The sequence below is a fragment of the Podarcis vaucheri genome, assembly GCF_965113315.1.
Source record: "Podarcis vaucheri genome assembly, chromosome: 2".
Taxonomy (NCBI): domain Eukaryota; kingdom Metazoa; phylum Chordata; class Lepidosauria; order Squamata; family Lacertidae; genus Podarcis; species Podarcis vaucheri.
Genome location: NC_138760.1, coordinates 102,635,558 through 102,656,812, shown reverse-complemented (window position 1 = coordinate 102,656,812; position 21,255 = coordinate 102,635,558). Strand labels below are relative to the sequence as shown.

Genomic DNA, 21,255 nt, shown 5'->3' with positions numbered 1-21,255 from the left:
TTTCATAGCTTCTGTTCTCTCCTCCACACCCCACAGCTCCAGCAGTTAGGAAATCCTTAAAAAAACAGAATCTTCTTTGTGCTGCTATACAGAAAGTACAAGATTTATAACCAGATACATTGACACAACCCCGGCTAGCAAACAGGATCTCTTCATACATGTTGTTTATTTATTATTTACTGCTATTATTCTGCTTTAAACGAGTATATCCTTCGGGGAGCTAGGTCTGCTTCAGCAGGGATGGTTCTTGGACATGCCGCCAACTGTTTTACATTAGTGATAACAGACTTGAGAGATCTCCAGGGCCAGCTCCAGACACTCGCTGGTTTCATGACAAGACTCAAGGATGCTGCAATCAATGTCACAATCACAGCTGCAGTCGCCATTGTTTGTGTCGTCGCCTGAGGTTTGGTAATATCTATGGGAAGGGCAGCACACATTGGTCAACCAATTTTCACAGACATCGGGCAACATGAACAGAAAGTCCCAAAACTGGCAGAACAAGCAGGCCAAGATGAGTGTGGCACATTCATCTGTTTTCAAAAGGAGAAGAGCAAGGAGTGAGATTCACAGGAGGCAAAAATCCATGAACATTGTTGCCCAGCCAGTGCACGATAAAGCGAGACTTCCTGCACTTTCCCAAACTCAACCAGAAACTAAATTAATATGGGCTCCTCTTGTGGGTGTTATTATGTATACATGCAACACACACCCCTTAATTATTCCAAATTAGGGATGTCCGAATCTATCCATTCTGTGTTACTTTCACATAGTTCTTACCCATAATGCACTTTTGTTGCATTTCCAGATCTATCACCTCTTTAAAGCGAAAAACCCTCTCAAATTTTTACAAATAGTTAATAGGCATTTAAAGGCATGTTTCACTAGCAACATTTCAGTGTGTTAAAATGATCACAACCTGATTAGTAACTATGCCTCACTCTGCACATTAATCTGAGAGGTGTGGATCAAGCAGGGATAGAGCAGAAATTCAGTATACTTTGCAGCTTAAATGGGCCCATTACAGTGGTACCTTGGTTCTCAAACACCTTGGTACCCAAACAGCTTGGAACCCAAACACTGCAAACCCAGAAGTAAGTGTTCCGGTTTGCAAACTTTTTTCAGAAGCCGAACGTGCTCCGTTTCGAGTGTTACGCTTCCAATTTAAGTGCCACACTTCCATTTTGAGTGTTACGCTGAGGTCTGTCTGTTTTTGCAGCTCTTTTTTGTTTTGTTTTTGTGACTTTGTGGAACCCAGTTCCACAAACTGATTGATTGTTTGTGTGACTGCAGTACATTGTTTATTGCTTTCATTTTACGGATCAGTGGTCTCGTTAGATAGTTAAATTCATGTTAAATTGTTGTTTTAGGGGTTCGTTTTTAAAATTCTAGAACGGATTAATCCATTTTGCATTACTTTCTATGGGAAAGCGTGCCTTGGTTTTGGAACACTTTGGTTTTGTAATGGATTTCCGGAATGGATTAAGTTTGAGAACCAAGGTACCACTGTAACTTTTTTTTTTAAAGGGCTTTGACTGATACGATGACAAGGATTATCACAAAAGGAAGAAATAACCCTATCCTTTGCAGTTAAGGGTGACATCCAGGGCACAGTTAAATTAGCTTAATTTTGCTGAAATGTGCACTAGGTTGCACTCACATCTGTTTGGTTCTCTCACTAGGAATGGATGAACCAATCAGTTTTGATTCTCTTCGTTTCTCTTTTCCCCACTCTTCTTCAGTTTGCAAGATTTTGGCATTTGATCTTGAATTCCCCACAAAAGTCCTCACAAAAAATCATCAACATTTTAGTGTGCGTTTCTCTTAGCATGCACATCTTTTGCGAGCAATTTCCCCTAATTTGCATTTTCCCGTTATTCTCACTAATGTCTGCATTTTAACCATTCTTTCCCCCCAAATGGATGCATTTTGGTACATTTGTTTTGGTTTAAAAGCTGCATTACAAAATTTGGAGAGGTGCAGATTTCAAGAAAAGGTGTTTTCTGCAATTTTAGGGAGTTCATGCATTTGGAATTTCTGCCAAAACCATCTAGCTTTTGTGCCTGGGCAGGCAGCTACAGGTGGGATGAAATGGAAGCAGACCACTGCGCTACTGTTTTATTATTATTACTTATTTATTTTATACTCACTTACCTAGAAATAATTCCTATTGAACTGCATGTTACTTACTTTTGCATATAGGGAAGCGCTGTGTGTGCACAAGCAGATGAGTATCTTGTTTCTGCCATAGGCTCATGGGGAGAAAGCTGACCCATGAGCCCTTGTAAAGGGGAGGGGAAAGCCTATACAGTGGTACCTCTGGATGCAAACAGGATCTGCTCCAGAGCCCCATTTGCATCCAGAAGTGAACGCAACCCGCATCCGCGGGTCGTGATTCGCCACTTCTGCGGATGCGCATGATGTCATTTTGACCATTTGCGCATGCACAAGTGGCAAAACCTGGAAGTAACGCACTCCGTTACTTCCGGGTCACCGCAGTGCCCAACCCAATAATACCGTATTTTTCGCTCTATAAGATGCACCAGACCACAAGACGCACCTAGTTTTTGGAGGAGGAAAACAAGAAAAAAAAACATTCTGAATCTCAGAAGCCAGAACAGCAAGAAGGATCGCTGTGCAGTGAAAGCAGCAATCCCTCTTGCTGTTCTGGCTTCTGTGATAGCTGGGCAGCCTGCATTTGCTCCATAAGACACACACACATTTCCCCTTTTTAGGAGGGGAAAAGTGAGTCTTATAGAGCAAAAAATACGGTACTTATCTTGCTCAACTCGATTGGCACTTGGCTGGGTTTTTCCATCATTCCCTCAATGAAATTATGGCCTTCCTTTGTTAGGCGGAAGACCATTGTTTGAATGAGGGGAGTGTAGAATCAAGGGGGGGAGGGAGAGCCATAAGTGGCCTGAGGGCAGAATTGACCATGACACTCCCAAGCTCGGGTTGTGGTATTTGCCTGGTTGGAATCTGCACCCTGGTCACCCAGTGAGACCTTGCTTGCTTCACTTGCACAATGGCAATGTTCAGCACTGACCAACTCACAAGTTATGGGTTTGGGGCTGTCCAAATCTGGCAGATCCATTCTATCAACATGGGGCTTGTGGAATGATGGAACTGATCCTGGGACCCGATGCCATGCCAACCCTTACCTTGCATGCTGCTGTCAATAAAGATTTGGCCTGATTTTATCCCATCAGTGTTGTAAAGGTAAAGGGACCCCTGACCATTAGGTCCAGTTGTGGCCAACTCTGGGGTTGCAGCGCTCATCTTGCTTTGTTGGCCGAGGGAGCCGGCGTACAGCTTCCGGGTCACGTGGCCAGCATGACTAAGCCACTTCTGGCGAACCAGAGCAGCACACAGAAACGCCGTTTACCTTCCCACCAGAGCGGTACCTATTTATCTACTTGCACTTTGATGTGCTTTCGAACTGCTAGGTTGGCAGGAGCTGGGACAGAGCAACGGGCGCTCACCCTGTTGCAAGGATTCGAACCGCAGAACTTCTGATCAGCAAGTCCTAGGCTCTGTGGTTTAACCCACAGCGCCACCCGCGTCAATCTTGTACAGTCTGGTTATTTTGCTGCTCTCATGGGTCACATAATGCATTTGTCTGGGCAATTGCATCCCACCTAATGTAAGGTGGCTTGCATTGTGGCTTTTTTGTGGGGGGTATTGAGTTATTGTTTTTAATCTGATTTTATAAATTGTGATCTTGTTTGTGAATCGCCCTGAGACCTCTGGGTATAGGGCAGTGTATAAATTCAATAAATAAATAAAATAAAATTGTTCTTTCCCCACCCCATTATATCCTCACAATAACCCCATGATGTAGGTAAGGTTGAAATTAAGTGCCTGTCCCAAGGTCACCCCATGAGGTTCATGGCTGAGAGGGGATTTGAACTCTCGTTTCACAGATCCTAGTACTCCATTCTAACCACTACTCCACTGGCTCTACATAGGCAGAGTGTATATATTACATGTTCTCACATCAGTGAGAAAATGTCAAGTCATCTTATTTATTTGTTTAGGAGTCAATGATGAGACTGCCATAATGGGCACATTAATGTTCTGTTAAGTTGGCTAATCTGCACTATCCTGGTTAGAAGAATTTTAACACACACCTGCACCTTTGTGCAACTGAAGAAGCAGGCAAATGGTATAGTCTCCTGCTGCTTGCAGGGATATAGAGATTGCCAAGTAGCGATATGCAGACTACACTGTCTTGCCACTTGGTTAATTGTGATCTGTAATCACACTTTGATGTGCATTTATGCATAGAAGTCTCATTATACATCACAATCTCTTTATCGCAGCGAGCAGTATTAAACAAGAATTTCACCCCTAAGTACTTAAAAAAATAATAAGAGCCATGCAAAAGCTTCCTTAAACATCCCAAATGTTATATTAAAATGTAGTTTTACAATATCAGGTAATAACCCTAGAAGCACAGCATTGAATTAATTTCTATTAGTAAGCTATCACCCATAATATTATCAATTTTAATAGTTATCTAAATTTGTCAGGGATCTATTTAAGTTCAGACAAGCAAAAGTAACTTCCAAGTCAGTCCCGGAGAATGAAAATGACTAGATTTGGGAGATACTTAGTAAATTCATGCTTGTATTTTTTCTGAGTAAATGAACTGAAATAATTATCAAATTGAAACATTTTATAAGGTGACACTGCTGCATTTAATTGTATGAATTTACAGTGTAGAAAATGTAATCATTTTATCCAGTAGTCCATGGTGTAATTAAGGCTCTTCTCTTTTAGGTACTATATATTTATGAAATTCTTCCCTCCCCCACACCCTTTTGCACCAAGATAGAAGGAATATCAAATTTGAAATTACTCATCAATTAGGGATCTTTTCAGTTCTTACTTGAAATGTAAGCTCTGTTTTCCTAATAATATGCACGATCTTCAGTTTATTAACCTTGTTGGCATCTGCATAATTTTAATCAGAGAATGGATATTGCTCTTAAGACTTTGCCCATTATTCGGGGGAAAGTACCACACAAAAAGCACAACATTTTAATAATAAAGTAATGTTTTAGCACATAGACCGTGCTGTACACTAAAGATGCTTTTAAATCCCCATCAGAGCACACGCCATGAAACCGTGCTAATGGAGAGAACATATTTTGCAAAATCTGCATGTATGAGCCTTTTTGCTTCCCCCTTCCCCTCATTTTAAGTGGGCGATGTATAATAAATAACAGACATTAGCAATTAAGCATTCATTTCTATGCATTCGTTTATATATATTTGAAAATAAATTAGCCACAAATTACAGCAACGCAGATGCAACCCTTCTGTTTTCTCTTCTGCTTTCCAGACTGCTCGCAAAAAAGGGAAGACGTTACTGCATTTATCTCAATAAGAACAATGACCTCACCTCTCCATTGGTAGATTAATTATTACAAAAAGAACTATATTTAATAAAGCTGCTGGTCTGACTTCACCCTACATTTCCATGCTCTCGGTGGCTCCTGGCTGTCAATCCAGGCTTGATTTGTGCTGCTATGTAACCTGATCCAAACGTACAACATTGATGTAGGATTTTTCCAGTGATGTTGCTGGGCTGAAAAGTGACTTGCCTTCTTGCTTCCAATTGTAGCGCTGGGCTATGTGCCTGACTTCAACAAAAATGAACTATTTCGGTGCTTGTGTTGTGCATCAATTGCATTTTAGTGACTGTCTCTAAAACAAAGATTTAAGTTTTTCTTCTTCTTCTGCATGCATTGCAGTTTTGAAAGGTTTAACCCCGAGGTAATGGTTTATCTCAAGATAATTATCATTTATCCCCATGTTTCATTAAAGGTAGGCTAAATCTGCCTCCAGATCGATTTGTCACATGCCTCTGGTTAATGATTTCCACCCCACTTGCTGCAACTTAAAGTAAGAGCAGCTGAATGCGACCAAGAGCCTTATATAATTCTCCTGATCTAGAGTTACTTACACACGCACACACTTTGGTGCTTTCCTAGTGCATCTGTATAAGCGGATTTCGCTAGTCATTGTTATTCAGCGGTAAAGATGCATGTCCATTTGTGTGTACGGAGTTGTCCCTTCAATTTAAGTTAAAGTGAAAGGCACCGGGTGAAAGGCAGAGAAGGCTCTAAGCCCCCACCCCTTGCAACATATCAGTGCTCGAAGCTTGTGCACAAGCTCTCTCTGGAAATCGATAGGTGCTTTCAGGTATGTGTGAATTGTTGCAAGCATTCAGAGGGAACATGTTTTAGCCAGAGATCCACGTCTGATAAGCTGAACATGCCGATAATTATCTTTGCTGTGGTTTAAATTAAGCGGTCCACGAGGCTAAGTTTGGTAGAGGGCATCTACATTTGCTGAGCCCGTTCCCTTAATAGTTGCCACAACGGTTAAATGTTTTCCTGTTACGGGAGATAGGAGAATTCCAATTATTGCGAGAGATCACTCATAAAATAGATGCGACCCTAATGGTTGCTTTGGAGCATTGTGGTTTATTGTGCTGATCTGTACTTAGTACTTCTTCGTTCAAGGATCATTAATATGATAGATGTGACAAGATCCATCTATTTGATGGCAATCCCTTCCAAGGCTGCTTTATAAATTGCAACATCAGCAACTTTTCATCCAAGGGCCAAGCACATCCCAGATGTTATACTGGGGCATTTTATGCCTCTGGACTGTGAATGTTTAAAATTAAGGAATTAGAGGCAGTATAAACAAAAGCACACCACTCCGCAGGAGCTAAGGAGCACTGGGCTTCCATAGCACAACAGACTTGAATCTTTATAACCTATTTACTCAAATGTAATGTGCACCTTTTGGGGGGCCAAATTAGGTCACGAAAATCAGGGTGCACATTAGATTAGATTGCAAGCTTGAAAAACACCGCTGACATAGCAAATACTTTTTTGGTTTAAAGGCTTTGAAAATTGAGGTACACATTAGATACGATGGCACATTGGATTTGCGGAAATATGGTTGGTGTCAGAAACACAGGGAGCTGCCTTCTGCTGAGTGAGGCCATGGGTCCATTTAGTTCAGTAGTAGAAGAAGAGTTTGGATTTGATATCCCGCCTTTCACTCCCCTTCAGGAGTCTCAAAGCGGCTAACAATCTCCTTTCCTTTCCTCCCCCACAACAAACACTCTGTGAGGTGAGTGGGGCTGAGAGACTTCAGAGTAGTGTGACTGGCCCAAGGTCACCCAGCAGCTGCATGTGGAGGAGCGGGGAAGCGAACCCGGTTCCCCAGATTACGAGTCTATTGCTCTGAACCACTACACCACACTGGCTCTCCAGTGTATTGCATACACTGACTGTATTACATACACTGTATTGTGTATTGTATACACTGTATACAGTGTATTGCATACACTGACTGGCAGAGGACTTCCAGGGGTCCAGACAAGGGTTTACATAATTTTGGGTGGCAACTCGGGGTATGGGTAAAAAGTGAAAGTCAGATGGAAAGTTAGGAACAAGGCTGTCAGGATTGATGCCACATCCTGGAGCAATCCAATACCCATTGAGACACAGATCACATGGTAATGGCCAACAGTAAATACAGTGAAATACTGGATGTTTTTGTTGATATATATTTTTAACTGTTAAATCAGTCTTAATGCGTTTCTGAGCACAATTTAAAGTGTTGGTGCTGACCTTTAAAGCCCTAAACAGCCTCGGCCCAGAATACCTGAAGAAGCATCTCCACCCGCATCATTCAGCCCAGACACTGAGGTCCAGCTCCGAGGGCCTTCTGGCAGTTCCCTCACTGTGAGAAGCAAAGTTACAGGGAACGAGGCAGAGGGCCTTTTCAGTAGTGGCGCCCACCCTGTGGAACTCCCTCCCATCAGATGCCAAGGAAATAAACAACTATCTGACTTTTAGAAGACATCTGAAGGCAACCCTGTTTAGAGGAGTTTTTAATGTCTGATGTTTTATCGTGTTTTTAATATTCTGTTGGCAGCCATCCAGAGTGGCTGAGGAAACCCAGCCAGATGGGCAGGGTATAAATGGATGGGGTAGAAACTCAGCCCTCTCCTCCTGCCTCATTGCTACACCTGGTGGCAGGCTTGTTGAAGGTGGAAACGGGGCAGAGAGCATTTTGTAACCATGGGCAGGAACTCCATGCCCCCTGCAGCTCCAGGGTTATGACAAAGGCTGAGCTCATCACTCACTCGCCAGAGAATGGAGCACAATTCTTGCGGCTGAGCAAAAATATGGAAACCCAATGTTCCCACACAATGTGCTTGTGAGAACACAAAGTACTGAATAATAATAATAATAATAATAATAATAATAATAATAATAATAATAATAATAATTTTTATATACCCTGCCCTCCCCGGCCAGAACCAGGCTCAGTGCGGCTAACACCAATAAAATTACAATAAAACGTAAAAGAAAAAGAAAAACAGTTAATTAAAATACGAGTTAAAAATACAGGTTAAAATACAATTTAAAATGCAGCCTCATTTTAGTAGTAGCCCATAAATCGAAACCATAAGGGGAGGGAAACATAAGGGTCAGACTGAGTCCAAACCAAAGGCCTGGCGGAGCAGGCCTTGTGGAAAGATGTCAAATCCCGCAGGGCCCTGGTCTCCTGTGACAGAGCGTTCCACCAAGTCAGGGCCGGTACTGAAAAGGCCCTGGCCCTAGTTGAGACCAATCTAACCACCTTGCGGCTCGGGACCTCCAAAGTGTTGTTATTTGTGGACCTTAAGGTCCTCCGCGGGGCATGCCACAAAGAAGAACCAGGTAGGGAAATGTAGCCTCAGGAACCAGAAATGTAGGGCCAGCCAGGAGCAGAGGAAGGCAGATGCAGCCCCAACTCAGAATAGTACCACTTTTCTTTTCACAATGGAGCTACCAGGAGATAGGATGATAAAGTCTTAAGAAGGGGTGGAAACCATTTTGGCCTTAAGGTCTTCATGTTTTGGCGAGCAGCAGATGGAAAGCCCCCCCTCCTCTCTCTCTCACACACACACACACGTATGCATGTTCCCTAAGCATTTGCCACCTAAGGTGGCTGCCTCACTCTTTGTAATGGTGGAAAGAGTGGATCTATTATTGGGACAAAGCTGCAGCAATAGCCTCCTGCCAGAAAGGGGAAAGGCAGCAGTGAGGTCAGGGCTGCACAGCGCCCCAGCAGAAGCACTTCATTGGCTCCATGCAGCCCTGACGTTGCAGTTGCCTCACCTCTCCTAGTAAGCAGTGGCAGCTTTGCTTATAAAATGTCATCTTTCATGATCCCTCTCACAATCTCAATCTCTTCCTCGTGAGAAGAAGAAGAAGAAGAAGAGGAGGAGGAGGAGAAGGAGGAGGAGGAGTTTGGATTTGATATTCCGCTTTATCACTACCCAAAGGAGTCTCAAAGCGGCTAACATTCTCCTTTCCCTTCCTCCCCCACAACAAACACTTTGTGAGGTGAGTGGGGCTGAGAGACTTCAGAAAAGTGTGACTGGCCCAAGGTCACCCAGCAGCTGCATGTGGAGGAGCAGGGAAGCGAACCCAGTTCACCAGATTACAAGTCTATCGAGGTCTACTATGTCCAGCTGAAAGTAGAGTTAACCTATTTGCTAGAGAAGCTTGGTTGGTTTTAATTGGAATTATAGTTTTATGAATGGTTTTATTGTCTATTTTTATTGTTGCTTGAATGTGACTGCTAAAATGAAGAGCCATGTAGAAATGGAGTAAATAAGTAAACACATTAATATAAAGAGTTGTGCAACTTAAAAATGGAAAGCGTGATGCTAGTGTGTGTGTGTGTGTACAGAGCATTTAAGTGGATTACGTCTAGGGCTCTGCACAGTTTTCAAAACGTACCATTACTGTCCCTCTCGTGGACTGATGCATCATCTTCAAGGTAGCTGAACTGTGTCCTGCATTTCTCCAGGGACGACAGTGTAGATGCACTAGATTCTGACAGTTTTCTTTCATTTTTGGTGTCCTTGGATGGCACGTCCGTGATGCTGAATTCTGATACTGAACTGAGAACAATACCTTTCATAGGCTTCTCATCCTTAATTGCTAGCTGATTTTCTAGAGTGGAGAAGATAATAAAAATGGTCAGGAAGCTTAGACATTTAGAGATTGTGCCAATATATACCACACATGTCGTATGCAATGTCCCAATGCCATCAACGAAATGACAAGATTCAGGTAGTTCCTGCTGTAGCTAACATGGTGTAATGGGCTCATATATATTTTTGTAATTCAGAAACATTTTAATGCTGCCCTTTTATTGAAAAAAAATCAAGGCTATTTATTATTATCATCGTCGTCATCATCACAAAACACGACAGAACAATAATCTATAAATCTTGTTACTCACTGACATATAGACACAGTGGCGTAGCGTGGGTTGTCAGCACCCGGGGCAAGGCAAGTAATTTGCGCCCCCTAACCCGTGGATTTGCGCCCCCTAACCAGTGGACTTGCGCCCCCTAACCCTAACCCCCAGATGTTGCGCCTGGTGCGGCCGGCCCCCCCTGCACCCCCCACGCTACACCACTGTATAGACAAAGATCATGAGGCTAGCAAACTTTGACTTAGAGATGTCCTGGGATTAGGAAACAGGGAATTGACTCAGAAGTTCAGGCTCTTAACCAGACACCTCTCACAAATTAAGCAAGGAAACTTCAACTAGATTTCCCCTCAGATCCATTTCATTTGCACACAGTCATATATTGCACCTGTTCCTTTGAGGCCAAGTCATTGACCCTTCCTGTCATTGTTTTTAGAAGATGCACAGGTAAGAACAATTTGGCTCTGGGAAAATTTAGCAACACTCAATTTAAAGTGTAACTTTTTTCTCCCCCTTTAAAGCACACCCTCAAATTCTGTGCAATTTCCTGTGTTCCCACTATGGCCCAGGAAATGCACTTAAGCATTCAATGGCACTAGACGGAGAGACTCAGAAGGAAATAATCAGTAAATGCTAGATTAGCATTTGCTATATCCACAAGCTGCCCTGTGCATCAAGCTGAGTTTTATCCTTCAAGTGCTGTTGGAGAGGAAATCAAAATGAGAAGTATAAAAGGCATAGATTTAACCTGAATTCCCCATTACAACACCCTCAAAGAAAAGGGTAAGAAAAAAAGCTGTCATTCAAGGACTTTTGTTTGTTCAAGAATGAAAATAGAGTGCATTTTACTGTCAGGCTCTTATTCTGAAAAGCTTCCACTAAGTAATGTTATACGTGTCTTGTTACAGCAAGATCAAGTCCTAGTACAATCACCATAACAAGCAACTTGCTATGACAAGCAGGATCCTGTCTTCCAGAAAACATTGTAGTCGAGAGAAAGCATTGCACAATTATAGGTCTCCATTTCATATTTTTTTAAAATGCAATTACCCTCAGCTCAGCCATGGGCCCATCTACATTGTGTCTTTTATCAATCTAATGCTTGCAGAACGTGCCTATGGAAATATAAAGGGAGCGGGCCAGCATGAAATCACATGGTTACCTCTTACATTTAGAGTCCAGTATTCTATGGCTATGATAATAGGTGTGGAGGGATGGGGGGATGAAATAAATGAAGTCTAATAAACATGCAAAATATATAATGCTTGGTTGCTATTATTAATGGACAGTTAAATGTTAGCTCAACAACAATTTAAGTTACAATTAAATGTAGGCAGGATGTCCAATTCCAAATGCCAGTTTCTAACAATCAGAGGACACAGTCCAGCTTAACTGATACAGAACAATAACTGTCTGCAAACTCAGGAGTCAGATCAGCTTCCCTTCAACTGCTATTGACAGGAGTCAGCAAAACAATACTGAAACTAAGTGGCACCTTGATATGACTTTAAGCATATTTCAAAGCCTTCCTTACTGGGGCACACATATTCCCCCACACACACCCTGGACTTTGAGGTCTGCTATGTCCAGCTGAAAGTAGAGTTAGCCTATTTGCTAGAGAAGTTTGGTTAATCGGAATTATAGTTTTATGAATGGTTTTCTTGTCTATTTTAATTGTTGCTTGAATGTGACTGCTAAAATGAAGATCCATGTAGAAATGGAGTAAATAAGTAAATTAATATAAAGAGTTGTGCAACTTAAAAATGGAAAGCATGATGCTGGTGGTCAACAAAAGAGGTTTAAAGACTCTCTCAAGGCAAATCTTAAAAAATGTAGTATAAACACCGACAACTGGGAAACACTGGCCTGCGAGCGCTCCAATTGGAGAACAGCCTTTACCAAAGGTGTCATGGACTTTGAAGACAAAAGGGAGTAATGTGCTAAGAGGAAGGCACTTTTGGCAAATCCTCACCGTGATCAACCCAGAAACCAATGTACCCACTGCAGAAGGACGTGTGGATCCAGAATTGGCCTCCACAGTCACTTAAGGACTCACTTTTTAAACTGTATTTAAAATCTTACTCAGCTACGAGTGATCGCCAAAGAAGAAGACAGCCTCCCCACTCCCTTTCCTTTGGAAATTAAGACTATAGGAAACCAAGAACATCTATACCACTTAGTTTCTTCAGCTTCTGGTAGCCTAGTCTGCAAATAATTTTGCTGGAAGGACACTTTCCGAAGAGAATTAGGAGCTCATGCCTGAAAGGGATAATCACCTTATTTCTAAGTTGCTTTAAACTGTTTTTAGCATTTTGTTTTAATTGTTGTGACCCACCCTGGGACCTTAACGACGTTTCCATGTGCTGCTCTGGTTTGCCAGAAGCAGCTTAGTCATGCTGGCCACATGACCCGGAAGCTGTACGCCAGCTCCCTCAGCCAGTGAAGCGAGATGAGCGTCGCAACCCCAGAGTCGGCCACGACTGGACCTAATAGTCAGGGGTCCCTTTACCTTTTACCCTGGGACCTTAGTGTGAAGAGAGGGTAGCTAACAACAGCTAAATACTTTCTTCATCTATGATTTGAGAGGCAATGAACTTCACATCAGGTATTGCTTCAAGGTCTCCAGTGAACAGCCTCTGAGACAACTAAGCTTGCAACATTTCTCAAAAAGATTCCACACTTTAGAATTTTTTTACTGTCTGACTGCAGCAGCAATATCATCTATCAATCTTTACTGAGAGTATGATTCTCTTCTGCCAGATGTTTATCCAAAATGATGGTTACCTTCTTTGTAGCTAAAAAGCAGGAGGTATGAAAACAATCAACTGTTTCAATGATGTCCTAAGATTGATATAGATGCAAGCTTAGGCTTTAGGTATGTATGAGTGATTAAGGATTTGATTAAGACACTTACAATTAACAAATAGAAATAGAAAATAGAAATATGAGGGTAAAATGTTAAGAATATGTCAATAAGGTATGATTTCAGTTTCAATATATAAGGTATAGAAAACTACACACAGAAGAAATGAATAAGTGATAAACCAAAAAGGGAAGTTGGGGTGGGGTGGGGAATAGAAATGTAAAATGCAATTTCTGGGGGTTTTTTATTTAGTATTGATTATGCCAAATTTTGGAAAATTTTAATAAAAATATTTTTTTTAAAAAAAAGGTATGTATGGGTGACATTATTTGTGGGACAATGCTACAGAATTATTCACATGTTTCCACAAACAGAATCTTACCTGGATGATCTGTTGTATTCAGAATTACAATAGGGAGAACTTGCAGAGGAAGGGAGTTGGTGCAACTGTCTTGGTGGAAAAATAAACAAGGATACAATCAACAAATGCTATTCATTCCTTAAGAACATAAGGGTCATTCCTTTAAGAACATAATACTTCAGAGTAGCAACTATGTAATAAGACAGGGAGGGCTTATTGGGTAAAATATTATTTTTACACTCATTAATGTCCCTTCAGCACATTCATTTTGTTATTCTGGGGCAACTCTTCTTCCTCAAAGGGGAAGTACTTTTGGCCAGGGCAATAACAACCCCATGGGAACTTTTGTCTAGGGCAGGACTGGTTGCTCAGTAGCCCTCCAGATCTTGCTGAATCCATCATTCCTGAGCACTGGCTACACTGCTGGGAGTTGGAGTTCAACCAATGGGTTCAAGTTACAAGCAAGGAGATTCCAGCTAAACACCAGGAAGAATTTTGTGACAGTAAGAGCTATTCAACAGTGAAACAAACTCCCTCAGAAGGTGGCGGACACTCCTTCACTGGAGGTTTTTAAGCAGAGGTTGGATGGCCATGTGTCAGGGATATTTTAGTTGAGATTTCTGCATTGCAGGGGATTGGATGAGATAATCTTCATGGTCCTTTCCAACTGAACAATTCTATGATTCTTTGATTCTACAAAAATATAGATGGCCACAGCTTAGCCACCCCTGTTCTAGACTCTAGACCTTTCTGGATTTTAGATGGGAGGTCTCATCTGATTTGATTCAGGTCTCATCTGTAGCCAAATCTATCAAAGTTGCACTTCCTGAAACAGCAGGTGAGTCAAAACACAGCTGTCCTTTGAAATTCACACTTACTTGCATTTTTCAACCACCAAAAGCCAGACCAATAGTGATGTCCAAATGCCTGATATCAACCAACCAACCAACCAACCAACCAACCAACCAACCAATCAATCAATATTGCCCAATAGCAGGGATGATAAATCCTCCATGGGAGACCATACCACAGTCAGGGGACCACCATGGAAAAGGTCCATTCTCTTGAGGCAGGGATACAGAGCAGGGCTTCAGATATTGATCTCAGTGTCCAAGTAGCCTCATACAGGGAAAGGTGATCTGTGAGGTATTGTTTATAAGGCTTTATAAGTCAAACCTAGCACTGTGAATTGGGCTCAAAATCACTTCTACTTGCACCTGCAAGTTTGCTTCCACCTGCTTCCACTTGTCAGATTGCGACATATGTTCACAGAAAACCAGCAAACCACTGTGGATACACCAAGTTTCCAGAAAATACTTGGCTACAACAAATTACAATTCAAGTGTGTATGCATGTAGTGTGCATGTGTGAGAAAGAGACGAAAGACATGTGTGTGTAAGCACATAAGCAGCGCACTGGTCTCATTTTCAGGCTGAATACCTGTGAAATTCTGTAAGCTACATATTGCACATGGTGCAAAGAAAATAGAAAAGCAAACTCCAACAGAAACTAGAAGACTGAAATAAAGTTGTGGTTGTCATCTGAAATTGAAAACAAATTGTGATTTGTTTTCATACACTCACAACCTTTCTGTTTCCTATATTGAGGCAAAAGGATGTTAAGGGGGTTTGGAAAGTGTTTATTTTAGTAGCATAGAAGCAGGAAACTATACCAGCCTATAAATATACTATGGGTTGCTTATGACATCATTAAGCCATGCAAACCTCTTCTCTTTTGATTTATGATGATGTATGAGTAATTCACATTGGCTTGAGTTTACTGGATTTGCTAATGCAGTAACAGGGAAGAGCTGATGGTGTGATCTTTGAAAGGAACATATAATCGGAAGTGAATTTTTGATCTCACCTTTTAAGTTCATATATGAGTGACTGGGTAGATTAGAATGTTTTTGGTGGACTTTTAACTTTTATTTTTATTATTTATTAAATTCCTATAGTGCCCTTCATCCAGGCATCACAGGGTGGTTTATTATAATATGATGGCCAGGCACTTTGTCCCCATCCAAATCTCACATCCCATTCATTTCCATTAATGTTATTGTTATTAAACTATATCCTGTGCACATGAATGTATCCTCAGAAACCACCTGCCATCCCCATATAAAACTTGGCCTTCCCATCCTTCTGATGAATAACCCAAGCATGTTTAGTTTCCAAAGAGAAAAGGTCCCAACTTTTATATGTGATAAGAGCACTATAGCCATTTTTGGCAAAATAAAATTTGCTGTTTTAATAATAATAATAATAATAATAATAATAATAATAATAATAATAATAGATTGCAAAGAAATTATCTGACAAAAAGGCTTCTTTTTATTAAGAAATTCAGTTCATTTCATCTCTGTTCTATGTATGAAAAGCTGAAATTCAAATTAAACAGATAAGTGTTCAACTCTAATTTTCCATTGTGTAGCATTACCCATCTGTATGCAAAAACCTCAATTATATAATGTTCATATAATATGTAATGCCAGTAATGTGCAATGACCAACATGCAAGTAAAACCAAGCCAAATGTGAACCTACATGGCTGTCTTAGCTACAAATGGATTTTTCTGTTTTTTGGTCACTTATCACTTCTTGTCCCATGAGTTAAAACCCTCCGACAGACAATATGCATTAGATACCACGTGTGTAACTTTGACTTTCTGGAGTAATCTCTGTTGCATACATTTTCTTTTTCTTTCTTTTTCTTTTTTTAAAAGAGCATGTTAACTTTGCACATATTACAATGTGACATGCTAAAAGTATTAAAGGTAGACACTTGAGACACAGAAGGTTAAACCTATTTTGAAAATATGTATCTTTTTAATAGGTCTCAGCTACTGGAAGTATTAGAATAAATATATGGTAGGGCTGACATTTGGAGCTCTTTTGTCTCATCTCCTCCGCCCCCTTTTTTCAAATAAAGAAATATCTCTCTTGGAAGACATTTTGTAGCCAGACTTCCTACAAAATAAAAAGTGGAGAGATGTGAGAGAGAGAGAGAGAGAGAGAGAAAGAGAGAGAGGATGGCAGGAAAGGGAAGTTAAGAAAAGATTCTCTCTCCCACATTCAGTTTAATAAAATTAAAGCAATTTACGTAATATTGATATGTCGATATGTTTTTTCAATAATTTCCCCCCTGCAATTTAAATAAAACTCTCATCACTTCAAAAATTATAATTATATGTCTTCCTCCCACTTTGAAAATGGCAGAAGGTGCTCATTTGCAGAGTTCTACTCTTCAGATTTTCCCTGAGAATAGAAATGTCATGACTCAGTTAACAATGCTTTATTATTCACATTGATCTTTTTTTATAGTGTTCTTTATCTCAAAAACATTGTAAATCAGATAGCTTCCTCCCACTCTTTTGTTCATTTGCAAATTTTTATTATTCTCATTTAAGAAAGCAATGGAGTGTCAAAAGTCACTATATATTGTTTATATTCTTTTTCTTCCTTTAAAATTACCTTTAACAATAAAAAAATAAAGCTTAGCATTTAGGGGGGAAATACCTGGATTTTTTAACAAGCACAGAGTTAAGAAAGGAAGGAGTAAGATTTGCAGTAGTGCATGTATGTGTTTGTGCATGCATACATAACCAGCCCAGCCAAATACATTTTGCTGCCTGAGGCGAAGAAACATAAGAAGCTGCTATTCACATAATCAGACCATTGCTCTGACTAGCTCAGTATTGTCCACACTGACCACAAGCAGGTACACACGGCTGCTGCTCACCCTCTTGAGAGCCCCCTGGCTTCTTCTTCTAATGCAAACCTTCACAAACACAACTTATTATTGTGAGGCGCCAGGTCCTTGTCATTCTTTCTTCCCCATTTTGCTATTTTTGGCAAGCCAGGGGTCGGGGGGGGGGGTCAGGAGGTTATCATGGCCATGGTGAGCCTCAGAAATAATATTTTCCTCCAACCCCCCCCCCCCAACAAAGAATGAACTTGAGATGCCTGGGATTGGAGATTGGGAGAACACAGCCCAGCAGATTGAGGAACAGCTGAATATTATCTGGAACACAGCTAGAGGTTATCCTGGAGTGTATATTTGGAATACTTTGAATAATCATTATGTACATAGTTGGCAGACGGAGAATCGGAAACCCTTCTCTTTTCCTTTTCTTTTTCTTTCCTTTTCCTTTTCCTTTTCTATGACTTCTATTTTTCCTTTCCTTTCTGCTAACTCTATCTATAGTTATGTAAGAGGACGCAGGTGGCGCTGTGGTCTAAACCACTGAGCCTCTTGGGCTTGCCGATCAGAAGGTTGGTGGTTTGAATCCCCACAACGGGGTGAGCTCCTGTTGCTCTGTCCCAGCTCCTGCCAACCTAGCAGTTTGAAAGCACGCCAGTCTGAGTAGATAAATAGGTACTGCTGTGACAGGAAGGTAAATGGCATTTCTATGCACTCTGGTTTCTGTCACGGTGTCCCGTTGCACCAGAACCGGTTTAGTCATGCTGGCCACATGACCTGCAAAGCTGACTGTGGACAAACGCTGGCTCCCTCGGCCTGAAAGAGAGATGAGTGCCACAACCCCATAGTTGCCTTTAACTGGACTTAACAGTCCTTTACCTTTTACCCTTATATTTATGTTTTTTAAATGATTAATGAAGATACACACAGGAAGGTGATGGGTGGAAGATGAAGGGGCAGGGTATGAGGGAACTCTCAGGTGACACCTGGGAGGGCTTACTTTCCTTTGTGTGGAATAAGGGTTAATATACAACCTTAAAGAGATTGCTCCATCTTCATGGACTGCCACCACCTGAGATACAACATGATAGAGTCCTTTCAATTGTGGCATCTGGTATTTGGAATGACCTCCCTAAAGAAAGACGCCTGGCTTCATTCCTGCCTCTTTTTAGGTTGTGAAAACAATTTTATTTTGTCGTGCTTTTCAAGAAGTTTGGCTTTACTGTGAATTGTGTTTCTGTTTCAAAATTCTTGTGTTGATTGCTGTTTAATTTATATCTTTTAATTTTAATTTATGTTAAATCTGTTTTCTATTTTGGATTATATTGTCTTGAACGCCCTGTAGAATGCCCTCTCACCAGATGTCAAGGAAATAAACAACTATCTGACTTTTAGAAGACATCTGAAGGCAGTCCTGTTTAGGGAAGCTTTTAATTTTTTATGTTTTATTGTGTTTTTTATATTCTGTCGCAAGCTGCCCAGAGTGGCTGGGGAGGCCCGGCCTAGTCTGACTGTAACGAGGTGCAAGGAAGTTGAAGCAAAGAGAAATCCTAGTGATTACCTTGTTCCTCCTCTGCCCTGGGCAAAGTATATTGCTGGTTGGCTGCAGTGACAGCACCCCAGACAGCAAAAAGAGTTTGGCTGTTCTTTCAATTTCCAACAATGTCCCAGAATGCAATTTGTTCAGCAGCATTGTGGGAAATGAAAAAGGTGGCTAGATCCAATATATTGGTACTGCTTGGAATGACGAGCTGGAAAATATTCAATATGAGTATGCTTGGTGCTGGCACCAGCCCTGATTCTTAGATTGCTAGAAGGCACAACTGGTGGGCTATAGCCATCAGTTTAGACAACAGGTACTACAGTCACTCAAAATCTGCTCAACATATGGCTGGAGTACAAACTGACCCAGTGTTGCAATCCAATTGAGCTGAACTGCTCATTTGAACTGCTAGTTCTGCCTGCCGGAAGGTGTTTTCTTAAATGGCTGTCTACTTGATAAAACTGGATCTGATCAATCCTTGCTATATATTTTCCCCTGAAGCTTGCTGAAACCATCTATCCTGAATGTGCAAAACTGGGCTGAAAAATCTAATGGGAAACTTAGCAGTTGCTCACAGCGCAGGCTTGAAATTGTATTAAACTAGGCTTTGTTTCGTTGTGTGATACGTATATGTCTGGCTGGGGTGTGCTTATTTGACAGGAAGTAGTCCTTCCGAGGACCTCTCTAAGAGGAAGGTGTACCAGCTTCTTACTGGAAGAAAGGCGTCTCTTAAATTATGGCCTGTATAGAGCTGTAACGCCAAGGGAGAGTCATGCATAAGATGTAACTCTGCTTCTCTATCAAAATTAGGCAAAACCCACCTTTATTCCCACTTGAAAAGAGGGATCTTGCTCTCCCTCTCCCTCTTTTGGTATCTGCTATATATTCAAAGCAAGCACTTTTTGCTGTCAGTATACTGCTATTGTTCACGACTCCAAATGTATTAAAAACACAAGGGCATTTTACGATGTGTATTGTGCATGAGAAATATTGTTACATGACAAGCTCCAATTGGCAAGTGAAAAGAGGTTTTATTGAAGGAAATCGCAGCAGCAAACAGTGAACTATGCAGAATAATGGTAATTGTTCCTTTAACATTGGCAGCACACGTTCACTTAATATGACTTGTTCCTCTGTCTCTGCCTCATCAAGACCCAGAGGACCTGTTAGACAAGCAGCCAGCCACCTCTCTCTGGGATCAAGCTGTCAATGCAAACTTGCTTTCTTTTTCTTTCTTCGAGCTAAGCTATACCCCCAGAGCTCCCAAAGCTTTTCCTGACTGAAAGCTTTTCTGAAAAAAAAAAAATTTTTAAGCGAGCTCCGTTCTAAATTACATCACATGAGCACTTCTGTTCAGATTGACAGAACAAAAGAGGTGTGTTGGGAAAGGGGGAGGGGGTTCCAAAAATATAGCCTGAGTTGCCTCCATTTCACCGTAGGATTTGCTTCGTTGCAGCTGATCGGGGAGGTTGTTTTGTTAGACCTGCTTTACAAACAAAAAGTCCAGAATGGAAGTGTGAAATTAGTCAAATAAAAGTAACCAGGTTCCCTACTTTATAAAAGACAGCCCTCTATTTTAATGGCTATTGGAGGACAGTCCTTTGTTTGATGGGCTTGTCTAGTCCATGTCCAGCTTAAAGAGAAAGAACCGTAAGAAAGTTAGAGCAGAGGCCTTGCAGATTGAGCTGGAACACAGATTACCTGGTCACCCTCTTCCCCACTATGATGAGATGCACTGCATTTCTGTTTAAATTATGCTAATGATTTATATATTTGCATGATATTTATACAATTATAAGATGCCATTCCTATGCAAATCTGCATCCACTTTGGTCCTCTCTTGGGGCGATTCGTAAGACACACACATGCAGGACAGTGCAGTCCTGGAAGTTCTTGGTTCACATCTTGCCTCTGCTATGAGCACAATGGGTGATCATCAGTTGGTTTGAATGTTACTTAAAAGAGTTGTAGTTTAGACTAAGGGCATAATCCTAACCCTAGATCTGCCACGTTCGGGTAGCTCAGCCAGCAGGTTCCTGACTCAGCTGGGCTATGTTGGTGTAAGACACCAACCTCAGCTCAGCCAGAGATACGATAGCATGACTCTTTCATCGTAGATCAGCCAGGGCTAAACTGAGACTAGCAGATCTTACACTGTTAAGCCTTGAAAAATTGGCCAGTCTGTTTCCTCTCTACCATTTTAAAGGCTTGTTTCCCCTCTACCAAACTTAGGTCAACTCAGTCAGCAGTAGAGCAGCAATCCTGCTGCTGAATCAAGTTTGGATCTGTTATACTTTGCATCAGTTTAAATTAAACAAGCATAAATTACACTGGCTTTGCATATTGCTACCTCATGGTATATTTCTGCACACACACAACCTGAGAGCACGTCTTATTCAGCTTAGTAGAGTTTTGTTATCTGTTCACAGATAGCACCCATTAGATTATTGTGATGTGCTAAAACATGGGGTTGCCGGTG

At 41.2% G+C, this 21,255-nt stretch overlaps 1 protein-coding gene across 1 annotated transcript in view; it reads right to left on the bottom strand.

The window, feature by feature from the left end:
• Nucleotides 1–273: 273 nt before the first annotated feature.
• MDFIC2 (MyoD family inhibitor domain containing 2) overlaps nucleotides 274–21,255 on the bottom strand; it is a gene marked incomplete at its 3' end in the record, with an annotated part of 44,383 nt that continues 23,401 nt past the window's right edge. Inside the window, exons 4-6 of the mRNA XM_082210763.1 lie at nucleotides 13,554–13,622; nucleotides 9,828–10,043; nucleotides 274–533 (exon numbers count right to left, since the gene is read on the bottom strand). Of these exons, the coding sequence (XP_082066889.1) occupies nucleotides 274–533; nucleotides 9,828–10,043; nucleotides 13,554–13,622 (545 nt within the window). The remainder of the gene's footprint in view (nucleotides 534–9,827; nucleotides 10,044–13,553; nucleotides 13,623–21,255) is intronic.